General features: G+C 33.6%; 1 protein-coding gene across 1 annotated transcript; it reads left to right on the forward strand.

The window, feature by feature from the left end:
* The first annotated feature begins 3,699 nt into the window (after positions 1-3,699).
* On the forward strand, positions 3,700-8,572 carry LOC120267647 (histone-binding protein MSI1 homolog). Its single transcript, XM_039275319.1, has 6 exons — positions 3,700-4,112; positions 4,830-5,156; positions 6,016-6,168; positions 6,853-6,977; positions 7,109-7,204; positions 8,135-8,572. The coding sequence occupies exons 1-6, from the start codon at positions 3,768-3,770 to the stop codon at positions 8,364-8,366; spliced, it is 1,278 nt and encodes a 425-aa protein (XP_039131253.1). The 5' UTR covers positions 3,700-3,767; the 3' UTR covers positions 8,367-8,572.
* Positions 8,573-12,566: the final 3,994 nt, after the last annotated feature.

Here is a 12,566-nt window from a genome sequence, read left to right on the forward strand (position 1 = left end):
GGAGATGAAGGCTGGTAATTATACCCAAGCATCATCAAACGCTGCTGGGTATCTTGATCATCCGAGCATCAGGTTCTTCTCCATCAAAGGTTTGATGATATGATCTCCTCCTTCTCTATCATATTTATTCGGTTTCTATCCTTGATTCTTGATGGATTGATGGATGATGGGTTTTAGGAAGTGGGAGTTCGAGGAAACAAGGCAGAGAAACGGCATCATCGGTGCCAGTGCCGTAGTCGCACCAGCAACAGGGGATTAGAGTGTTTTCTTTACAAGCGCCGGTGATGATGACCCTTCCTCTTGTTTCCACTGGTCTCCAATTAACGTTTGAGGGTCAGGTCCTTTTTTCCCACCATTGTGCTATGATTTTTCCTTCATTTTTTTTTGAATCTATGATCATTCGGTTCATCGGTAATGCTTGAATTGATGCATTTCATGAATGTTTGTTTATGCTTGTGAATTGTTTGGTCATTAGCAGCTAATACAAGGAGGAAATTTTCTATGGTATTTGGAAATGCTGCTTGGAAAGAGAGGGTTGTTAATGGATGGAAGATCAGCCGAGATAAGAATGTTGGATGATGTTTTATTATGTTATTGTGAGCTCTTGACCTTAATGATGGCAAGATGGTTTAGATTGTTTTAAAAATTATGTTTCTGATGTGGTACTGAAATAGTGAATCACTAATTGCATATTTTTTAATTAATTTTTCTACAATTTTGGTAGAATTATTTTTTACTTGGGTTCAATTGGATTTGAGGTAGATGTGTTGTATATTTTTTCCAATCAAGAAAGTTATATTTGAAGATATTTAGATTTTTTTAAAAAAAATTCTTAATTTTTAGTGGGTTTAAAGGATTTTCTGAATTTAGTTAATTTAAAATTTAAAATTAAAAAAAAAGGGTCGGCCTGGCACGAATCTTTACAAAATTCTACTCATTGGCACCTCTTCAAAGGTAACTAGAAAGGTTAAGTGTTTTATTTTTCAATCAAATTTTCATCTCATAGAAGGAACTTCTAAAACCATTCGACATAATGAAAGTTGCCATTTATTTCTTAAGGCAATTGATAGAGTACAATAACATGGTTCTTCTTTGGGTTTCACAATCTAAAGCAATGAATAGACATTCTCACACATGCAATAATATGATTAAGGTAAATTTACTTTTGGTGTTAGAAAACAAAATTTGTTCATCTATATGTTTATTTGTTTTTTTTAATTTAGTTAAAATAAAAAATAATTTGGATAAATCTTTGGTTCTAATTTGTTGTTTAGGGTTTACAGAGATGGGGCATCATTAACACCACCATCACTTTGGGGATCACCACATCCCATATCTTGATCAATTATTGGCTTATTTTTGTTGCCTTTAATTCTTAGTTTGCTAAGTTTGCTTATCTTTCATTATTTTTAGTATTTTAGTACTTGTGTTTGATTGGTAATTATAACTGCTCATATATATTGGGTTTGTGTTATGTTGAAATCTATTGTATCAAAATCTTCATGGTTATGATGCATCAATATATATTGGGTTTGCGTTCTGCTGAAACTGCAGCCATTTTTCCATTCAAACATCTCATACATATTGAGTTTGTGTTCTATTGAAACTGCATCTATTTTTAGATTCAAATAGCTCATACATATTGGGTTTGTGTTCTACTGAAACTACAACCATTTTCCATTCAAACATCTCATACATATTGGGTTTGTGTTCAACTGAAACTGCAGTCATTTTTACATTCAAACAACTCATATATATTGGGTTTGTGTTCTACTGAAACTGTAACAATTTTTCCATTCAAACAGCAATTTACTGAATAAAAATGTCAAAGAAAATGAAGTATTAGTCATTTGGTTTGAGTATCATGATAATGATACAAATTTGGTTTGAATAAAAATATTACAAATTGTCCCACAATCCCATTAAAAAAGCATAAATGATCATTAGAAAGAACTCATCGACATGTAGGTTGGACTACAAATCCACAAAAAAGATCATCAGAAAGAACTCATTGATGGCGTGGCTTTGCCACTGGCCACATTCATAAGTGGTGTCAAAACCGCACACATACCTCTCATATCCTGACCCCATCCCCTCCATCTACTCATAACCCTTCACCCTCGCCCCTGCCCCCACACACAGCTTGCACTAACTGTATAGACCCGATTCCCTCATTGCAATATCCTTACTATACTTACAAAAAAAATCCTAATCAAATCAAACCCATCGAAATAGAGAAGGAATCGAAGAAAAAAAAAATGGAGATCGTAGTAGACCTGGGCAGTGGAGCCTTAATGGTCTGGTGGGTACTTAGGATGCCAACGCCATCGTTGTCTGGCATCTCATAGATCTCGCCTGGGGCTCTATAAAGTCCGACGAGGCTTACCAATGGGTCGAGATCTCCGATCTCAGTGCCGGATCAAGGGCTGTGGCTTCAATACGGGTGTGGAGGTTGCAATGAGAACTATGAATGCGATGCTAGGGTTTTTATGTTAGCCATAAAGACCTAGGAGAACGACCGTGGTATGGTCCTATGTGGTGAAACTTAATTACTTTTCAGCTTCATTAATAAAAGAAAATCATACACTTAAGTTGAATAGAAGAGAAAAATGGGTTAGTGAGGTGGCAGCCACATGAATTGTGTTGAAAATTCGTGTAAAATTGTCATCATATATAGCATTACTGTATTCAATACACACACAAATGAATGATATAAAAAAAATGTATATAGCACTTTATATAAATAATAAGAAATTAATGAAAAATGATATATTTGCAGGACTTAATTGAAAAATGAAATGAAATTAATTTAAATTTTTTGTAAAAAAAAGTCCAGATTTTAATTTTAAAAGACCAAAATACCCTTATCACAATCACTATTTACACCCATCCATCCAAATCTCCGACATAAAGATGTCAAAAATACACTTAAGTTGAATAGAAGAGAAAAATGGGTTAGTGAGGTGGCAGCCACATGAATTGTGTTGAAAATTCGTGTAAAATTGTCATCATATATAGCATTTCTGTATTCAATACACACAAATGAATGATATAAAAAAAAAAAGTATAGAGCACTTTATATAAATAATAAGAAATTAATGAAAAATGATATATTTGCAGGACTTAATTGAAAAATGAAATGAAATTAATTTAAATTTTTTCTAAAAAAAGTCCAGATTTTAATTTTAAAAGATCAAAATACCCTTATCACAATCACTATTTACACCCATCCATCCAAATCTCCGACATAAAGATGTCAAAAATATTTCAAGCGGTTTTCTGAGATTTTTTTTTTATGAAAATTTGTATTAAAAGAATTTGATAAATTAAATAAATTAATGAAAATGGGGAATATTGCAACACTTACTCGAAAAAATTGAAATTAAATTAAAGCTATTTTTTAATTAATTAAAATAAAATTGAAAATCACAGTTAAACTTTTTTGGTTCGCCAATTCCCATATTTTTTAATTAGTTTCTTGAAATTTTTTTATTGAAAAATGAAATAAGAAATAATTCATCAAATATAAAATGAAAATAATAAAAATGAAATATAGAAGGATGTAATTGAAAAGCTGAAATTAATTTTTTTCTTTATTTTTTGGGTCTAAATTTCCATTATTTGCAATTGAAAAGACCAAAACACCCCTGGTCCTATTGATTATTTACCACAATACCCTAACTCTCTGACCTAAATGCCCAAAACCCTCGCTTTTAACCGAAGAGGGAGAGAGAGAAGCGCTCGGAGTTCCTCGGCGTCGATCTCTAATGGCGAAGGACGAGGAGGAGTTCCGCGGAGAGATCGAAGAACGGCTGATAAACGAGGAGTACAAGATATGGAAGAAGAACACGCCGTTCCTGTACGATTTGGTCATCACCCACGCCCTAGAATGGCCTTCGCTCACCGTGCAGTGGCTGCCGGACCGGGAGGAGCCACCCGGACGCGACCACTCCATTCAGAAGATGATTCTCGGCACGCACACCTCTGACAATGAGCCTAATTACTTGATGCTTGCTCAGGTCCAGCTTCCCCTTGAGGATGCTGAGTATGATGCCCGGCAGTATGATGACGAGCGTGGGGAGATCGGTGGCTTCGGTTCCGCCAGTGGCAAGGTTTGTTTCATCTTGTGTTTGATGAAAGATCGAGCTTTTTCTTCATGCTTTGGCTTTATAGTTCGTGCTTAAGGGCCGTTTTCGATTTTTGTGAATTAGGGTTTTGACTGGTTTCTTCATGATTGTAGTGGTTTTTTACTGGCTAAAATGTGGTAAATGTTGCTGTCGGGCTGTTGGTAGGAAGTATGCAATCTGTGGCGATTTGGAAACTCAATTTTTCGTTTTTGTTATTGTAATTATTCATTTGATATTCTTGCTTGTGAAATTTATTGGGTGCTGCTACTGAGAAACTACGAGGAAAAATCGAAATTTGCGGACATTCGGAGGCTCTAATGGTACTTGTGTCTTATTGCCCTTTTGATGCTTTATTATGATTTAGCTTGTTTGAGTTGTTGGATTGCTTGTGGTGTTCGCAAGATGTGCATTTTTCCAGTTTTGATCTGTTCTTGACAAAAGTTCTCTGTGCTTGTTTCAAAGATCTGAATAGGTTTCTTTGTTAATAGAGTAAATATTTCTTTTAAGGTAATCTAAGGCATCCTGTTACTTGTGTTGGTAAAGAGTTTATAGTAATCTAGATTTTCTTAAATTCTGTCAAGTTCTTTGTTAATTTTCCCTGTTTATGTATGATTTTTTAGGTGGCCCTTTCTTTGTCAGGATGCTGTGCTATGATGTGGTGTCCCTGTATTGCTCTAATGCAGTTTAGAAATTTTCCTGCAGGTGCAAATAGTTCAGCAGATAAATCATGAGGGAGAGGTCAATCGAGCTCGTTACATGCCTCAAAATCCATTTATAATTGCAACAAAGACAGTTAGTGCAGAGGTGTATGTTTTTGACTACAGCAAGCATCCATCCAAACCTCCTCTAGATGGTGCTTGCAATCCTGATTTGAGATTAAAAGGCCACAACACTGAAGGATATGGTTTATCTTGGAGCCTTTTTAAGGAAGGCCATCTACTCAGTGGTTCAGATGATGCTCAAATATGCTTGTGGGACATTAAGGCATCCCCAAAAAATAAGTCTCTTGATGCTCTGCAGATTTTTAAGGTTAGTTCTTTATACCATTGTTGTGTCAAATTCTGCCAATGCCGATGTTAGCTGACTGATTTGCTTTTTCAGATTGCATATAATTTTTGAACAAGGTGTGAAATCAAGCTTATGAAACACCCTTGTGCTAAACAATAATTATTTATAGGTCCATATTAACTTTGATATTGTAATAAGTTTTCTTTTGGATTGGAAACCCACATGCTTATGGGCAGTTATTTTCTAACTTCATTTTATTTTTTCTGAGGTAAAAGTTTAGGGAATTGAAAATTAGCAATGCCCTGTCCTTTGTTTGAATGATGAAAGAAATGTAACATATGGATGCAGTGTTGTTATAAATTTTCTGTTGTTACTCTAACTATGATATTGAAGTAAAGTTGTCTTGACTCCTGAAACTCACTCTAGTCTATGTTCTTACTGATTTCAAATGTTGTAGTAAATCTTGCCGCATTTTGAAATTGTTGTTTCACCTGTGCACCTCTACACACTCTAGATGATTTTTCTTCATAATAGCCAGACCATAGCAGGGATCCTAATGTTATAATCTTTATTTCTAATTTAGTCATTTTGCTTATGAACTCTATTCTTTTTTTATTTTGAATTTAAAATTTAAGGATTCAAAAGAATTAAAATGCTCCGGTTGTCGCTACATTCTGGTGTCTGTTGTTTGACAGTTTTTGTGCATATAGCCATGTTTAATGAAGTTGGGTCACATAAGCAATTTCAAATTTCATAACAAATGCTGTCTATTGTACTTGCTGGTGTGATTTGTGCTATGTTTATAGCCTATCGCTTTGCCATTCTGTTCTCTTAATTACAATTTTGAATGTTGACATTTTGTGAAATTCCTTCATGAAAGGTTCATGATGGTGTTGTCGAAGATGTTGCATGGCATTTAAGGCATGAATATCTATTTGGTTCTGTTGGTGATGACCATCATCTGCTTATATGGGATCTGCGTACACCAGCAGCCAACAAGCCAGCTCAATCTGTAGTTGCTCATCAAGGTGAGGTGAGTATCGTGATCAACATATGTACTTCCTTTTATATGCTACATGTTCTACTTTTCTATTGTCATTAGACTTTTCCTGGATATCTTTCAAATTATTATAATCTGGTATTGTCACTAAGCCAATGAATTGTAACCATAATCGAAAAATTGGATCAGCCCAATATGGAATTAAGGGGTTTCTGGTTTGTTCTCTACACCTATTATTTTCAAATGATTTACTTTGAAATTGGCCTTGTTTTGTCCAATATCAGCTGAAATAGAATGAATTTGCTTTATGAGGGCAGTCAATGCTGAGCAATGATAGGATTATCGGGAAACAACATTTGCATGTCGCAATTGGTCTTGACCTGTTTTGCCAGTCCCTTGTGTTGCTGCAGCCTTGCCTCACTAGATTACAATTGATTGTGTAGCTGCATGTGAATTAAGAAATAGTGATCAAGAGGACTAAAATAATGTGGTTTTCGCGTGGATGAAGACTGTAGCTCGTATCTTTGTTTTTATCCCATAAATTGGTGAGAAGCATTCTGTTGTTGTAACATATTTTTTTCTGTCCAAAGATAAAAATGTCAATCTAAGACATTGCCAATTGTTAGTGATTTTCTAGTATTCTCTCCACCTTGTCTTAGATATTCATAAGTTTGCAATTCTTGTTTCACTGCTATATTAAGTATAGTTTTTTGACAGGTTAATTGCCTAGCTTTCAATCCCTTCAATGAGTGGGTTGTAGCAACAGGCTCAACCGATAAGACTGTTAAATTATTTGACCTCCGGAAGATCAGCAATGCCCTGTATACTTTTGATGCTCACAAGTAAGCATTCTTTGATGATTTTTGATTTTTTATATTTTATATGTTTTTTAGCTGGTTTGCATGCTTGATTGACTTTTTGTTTAAACATGTGAGAATTATTAAAAAAATAATATGATTTGTCTGGTGAACAGAGAAGAGGTTTTCCAAGTAGGATGGAATCCAAAGAATGAAACGATATTAGCTTCATGCTGCCTTGGGAGGAGGCTTATGGTGTGGGATCTTAGCAGGTATCTGTGAGGTTTGCTTTGAATTTGATTTTAGTGGAAGTGAATGGCATCTTTCTGCTTGTTTGGACATGCAACCCTGTGCTTGTGTCATTCTCTGGACTATTTTTGCTGCATTTTGTAGAAAAGTTGTGAAGCCTAATTACCAGATTAGCTTTAAGTGAAACCTAATGTGTACCTGTAGTTCCCCACAGAGCCAGTGTGGAGCCCTTTTCTGCTTAAACATGCAGCTGTGATACCCCTGTTCTCAAAACCTTAACCCTAAATATTCACAATGGTTCCTAGAAACTATAAGCCAGATTCCTTCACATACCAAGTTTTCATGCACGGTGTCTACTTTGAGTTCCTTCCTTGGGCAACTACTTGTGTGATTTTATATAATTTTTTGTTATTTTTTTTGTTTTTGTTACTGCATTGTGTTTTCAGTTCTGGTTGATGTTGTTTGAAAGAAAACTTAAGTTGAGAGAAAATCTAAATAAATAAATCTATGGTGCTCTTATCATTTTTTCAATTGATGCAGCATTTTTTTCTTTTGGTCTAATTGGTTGTCTAATATGTTTCAGTCGACCACTGTTAATTTTATCTGTTTTGGCCCGACAAACATGTGCACTTCAGGTTGTATTATGAATTTCCAATGCTTTCTCTTCTGTAGATTGAACTTTACATTATGGCCATGATTATCCACAAAATTCTAGTTGAGCTTTACTATATAAGCCGAACTCCGTTCTTTGTTTTGTAGATCCATTGACTTTTTACATCTAATATATGTTTTACAATTTCTGACTATCCACAAAATTCTAGTTGAACTTGTATATCAGAGATTTCATTACCCACACAGCTCCACTGTAAATGAAGCAATAGATATGATCTGAGAAACACGCAATTCATTCAACTATTCTGTTTAGAAATCATGCTTGTTCTTACTATCTGCAGGATTGATGAGGAACAAACACCAGAAGATGCAGAAGACGGTCCTCCGGAGCTGCTATTCATTCACGGCGGCCATACCAGTAAGATATCCGATTTCTCATGGAATCCTTCAGAGGACTGGGTGATCGCCAGCGTGGCCGAAGACAACATCCTGCAAATATGGCAAATGGCCGAGAACATTTACCATGATGACGATGACGTTCCCGCCGATGATGCCTCAACTAAAGCCCCATAAGAAGAAGCAGCAGAAGGTAATAAGAAGACAGCGAAAACTCTTCTGATTTTGTGTAGGCACTAACCTAATTCTCTCTTTAGGTTTGTTCATATTGGTCATCTTGTAGGCCTTCATGGCTTCTTTATCTTATTCTCTCTATTTATCTGTGAACAATGTTTCTGGTTTTTGTTTTACCCCATTTTGCAAGAAACCATTTCTCATTTCTATGTTTTGGCCTTACAAGCCCTTAATTTGCTTTTTTAAATTTATGTTAATTACACTCACAGTAGTGGTTTCATTATTTATTTAGAGGGGTTTATCTTAGGGTGGTCAATTTGCCTCGGACCCGATGAGAAAACCGATTGCCTGGCCCTTGTCGGCTAAGTTTGGGGAACGGAGACTGGGAATCCCCTCCTCGCTCTGCATTCCCCTTGAATATATAAATATTATTATATATGTTATGTTAAAAAATTTATTTACATTAAATATAAATATATATTTTTAATACATGAAAAAAAAATAGAGACTGGGAATCTGGAACCCAGGTAATCCCACACTGATGGGATCGGAAAATACATCTCCTAGTGAATCTATATTCTGTTGACATTTTTAGTTGTGTTTTTCATGTAAATTTTAGCAAACCCTTGAGAAAATATTTGGACGCAAGGGGTTATGGAGCAATGATTATTTGACTTTTGAATTAAATTTATTTGTTAATTGTAGTTCATTAAATTGATGTTAGGGGATAACATTGGTTTTAATTTAGTTTTGAAGTATTGAAAGCTTTTTAAGGTTATAAATTTTTTTATGGCTGATTCAAATCTGAAAGGGAAAATTATTTTTTACCCCCTAACATTTTAAAAAAATTCCCAGACAACCCCTCTGACTTTTGAATTTGCCGGACAACCCTTTCTTTTTTGTTTCACTTCATTTTTTCCCTTTTCAGCTAATTCCGTCGAATTCATTTGATTGAATTCCATTTTTACCTTCAACAATGGTGGAAAAAAGCACATCATCTTTTTTAAAATAACCTACTTTTTTCCCATCTTTCAAATATTTTTTGAAAGACCTTGAGCCTCACCGTGGATCTCTAGTGGTCTTCAACCATTTTCATCACCTTCTGTTGCTATGGGTTCTTGGGGTTTGCCTTGACGATGAAGGCGGTGGGAAAGGCTCGGCCTTGAAAAGGAAGAGGCCGACGAGAATCGATATACTAATGAGAGATGTGTTGTACTTTAGAGAACCGAAGAAATCGGACGAACGGAAGGAGGATGAGGAGGGGGAGGGTATTCGGTGTTTTGTAAGAGAAGAAGGAACGATTTAGAACTTATGTCGATCCCCTTGGAGATTCTTAATTGGTATGTGTGTGTTTTTTTTAATTCAAATTCATCCGATTTATGTCGATTCTTTTTGTATGGATAAATTTGAAATTGTCGGAATGTTTATCATGGGGTTGATTGCACAAACCAGGATTGATAAAAGAAAACAAGGTAATTTAAACAAAAATAACTATTGTTAAATAGAAACCAAGACTATTAAACGGAAACGCGATACCTTAAACATAAACCCGAATTATAAAACAGAAACAAGATAACTTAAACAAAACCTATTGTTAAACGTAAAAAGTGTATTCGCAAACAAAAACTAAAACTATTAAACAAAAATTAGTAAACTTAATCAGATACGCATTAACATATAATGTAAAACTATTGAAACCCAACAAATTAAAAGTAAAACATTTAACAATGCGCTCTAACATAATCGGATAAACAAAAACGAGTAAATTAAACAGTAACCGAGACTGTTAAACGAAAACGTGTTAGTTTCAACAAAAACCCGAATTGATAAACGGAAATAAAATAACTTAAACAAAAACAACTATTATTAAACGTAAAACGTTAAAATTTATCTTTATGTTTAATGTACTTCTAATTTCGGAAGAAAATATTGATTGGAATCTACAAAATTTAAAAGAGTACTGGTAAAATAGTCTAAAGTTTATAGAACAAGAATTAATCCGTGGTAAAATAGTCTAGAGATTTATCCATATATCCATAAAAAAAGGTGATTCTTTTATATTCTAATTCCCTAAAGTTCTTATTCCAAGATATTTTCTTTTAAACATTATTTTAAGCATTTATTAAAAAAGACCAATTGAATTTGAGTTTAATTTTAATTTTTATTTTTAATCCAATAATTTCTAAAGAGTTTTGGGATCTAAATTAATCAAAATATAATGTATTATTGTATTAGTAGCTTAACTTAGTCTGCTTCCACTTAATAGTGTATGTTTGTGTGTAACTAACCTACTTTCCGCTTAAATAACCCAGTTTCTGCTTAAGTAACCCAGTTTCAGTTTAAAATTGTATGTTTGTGTTAAACGCTACTCTGTAACTTAAACATGAACCAATATTATTAAACATAAACAAATTTTTTTAAACAGAAAATACCTAAGTTACACGAAAACACATATATTTAAACAGAAACATACTTTAATCTAAAGTTTTCTCCTAATTCATCTCTGTCTATCTCCTCCGCAACTACATTCTCCCTCTCCTTTGTCTCTTCAACCAGAAACTTATATGATTCTCCAAGTTCTCACCTTCCTCACTCTTCTCCTTCTCCTCTTCAAATGCCACTAGCTCCTCAACCTCTCCAACGATCTCCACGACCTCTTTCTTCTCAACCCCAACACCAGCAGAGCTTGTCTACAGATCCAACTCTCCACCAACGGAGTCTTCTAAAGGGTTCTCTGACTTCAAACCATTGATCTTTGTGTCTATCGTTTATTGCCGCCAAGAAAATAAAACAACATGGCAAACACCCATAAATCCAAGAAACGATTGAGGTCCGCTCCGGCGATGGTGCACTTCCGTCGAACTCCCACGCTGTCTCCGGCGGATCTAGGTGTCTTCACCGTGACTCCGATCTCCAGATCGGATCTGCCAACCCAACCCGAGATCTCACAGATTCCAAATGGAACGAGCAAACATGCCAAAAAAGGACAACCAAGACTCTGGTTAGAAGAAGACCTTTCTTACAAGTAGATAAAAGCCCGTATTAAAAAAAAGGTTGCGCTAGCAGATGAAGGTCATTGTTGTCAAAAAAATTCCCAACCAACTCCGTTTAGTCACTTTAACGACTTAAAGGGTTTAAAAATAAATGGAGAGAAAAAGAGGGTTTTTTTGGGGATACCAAAATTAGAGAGGGGAAAATGTATATAAATAAAACTTTCAAGGGGTATTTGGCAATTAACACTAACAATAATAATATAAAATTCAATCCAATGCAATAGAAATACAAAACTCTAACAAAACAAATTAAAAAAAAATTCAAGAACTCAAAAATAAACTTTGCTCATATCACTCTAACAATACATAATAACAAATGAACAACAATATCAATTTCTAGGTAAATAGTTAAACATTAAATTAAAAGTCCTCGACCCTCACTTAATTTTGAGAGAAACAACTATATATTCCTAGTATTTTAATATTCTAATGCGATGCAAAACACATGTACAACATTAAATATTTCAAACTATAAACGATAAGTATCCAATGGCACCATAAAATATGAAATAAAAAAAATAAATAAATTTTAGATGGTGCACATATTGCCGCATTATATAAAATAACCAAAGTACAACAAGAGTCGAGAGGAGGAGGGTCAAGGGGTACCCTTGGCCTAACCTATACATACATTATTTACAATATTTAATTTTTTTTAGTAAATACTTTCTATGTTTAATTTTTTAATATTAATTTACAATATTTAATTTTTTTACAATGTTTAATTTTTTTACAATATTTAATAATTTATTATTATTATCTCATTAAAAACCACAAAATCGTGTATATTTATTAATATTAATTTATAATTTATATTCAATAAATAGAATTACAATATATATATATATATATATCATAAACATACCAACAAAAATTAACATTTAAAAATAAAATATATTAATGTATTATGTAAATACTTTCTAAAAATTTAATTTATTGAGAAAATAAAACAATAAATGAGTGTAATTTTATTATAAAAATATAAATTAAAGTATTCTAATTAAAAAATATATATAAGAAAATTTAAAACAAAATAAAAACTCAATTGAGATATAAGAATTAGTTAATTAAATTTCTTATTTATTTTAACAAAATCAACCAATAAACAAATAAATAAATAAATAACACCGAGAGAAGTTCGATGATTATA

This window comes from Dioscorea cayenensis, chromosome 8, assembly GCF_009730915.1.
Source record: "Dioscorea cayenensis subsp. rotundata cultivar TDr96_F1 chromosome 8, TDr96_F1_v2_PseudoChromosome.rev07_lg8_w22 25.fasta, whole genome shotgun sequence".
NCBI classification, from domain to species: domain Eukaryota; kingdom Viridiplantae; phylum Streptophyta; class Magnoliopsida; order Dioscoreales; family Dioscoreaceae; genus Dioscorea; species Dioscorea cayenensis.

Excerpts from the sequence above, each read along its gene's own strand:
- LOC120267647 (XM_039275319.1), top strand. The coding sequence starts at position 3,768 with ATGGCGAAGGACGAGGAGGAGTTCCGCGGAGAGATCGAAGAACGGCTG. Across the intron at positions 5,157-6,015 it reads ATGCTCTGCAGATTTTTAAG|GTTCATGATGGTGTTGTCGA; the intron begins GTTAGTTCTTTA and ends CCTTCATGAAAG. Across the intron at positions 7,205-8,134 it reads ATGGTGTGGGATCTTAGCAG|GATTGATGAGGAACAAACAC; the intron begins GTATCTGTGAGG and ends TACTATCTGCAG.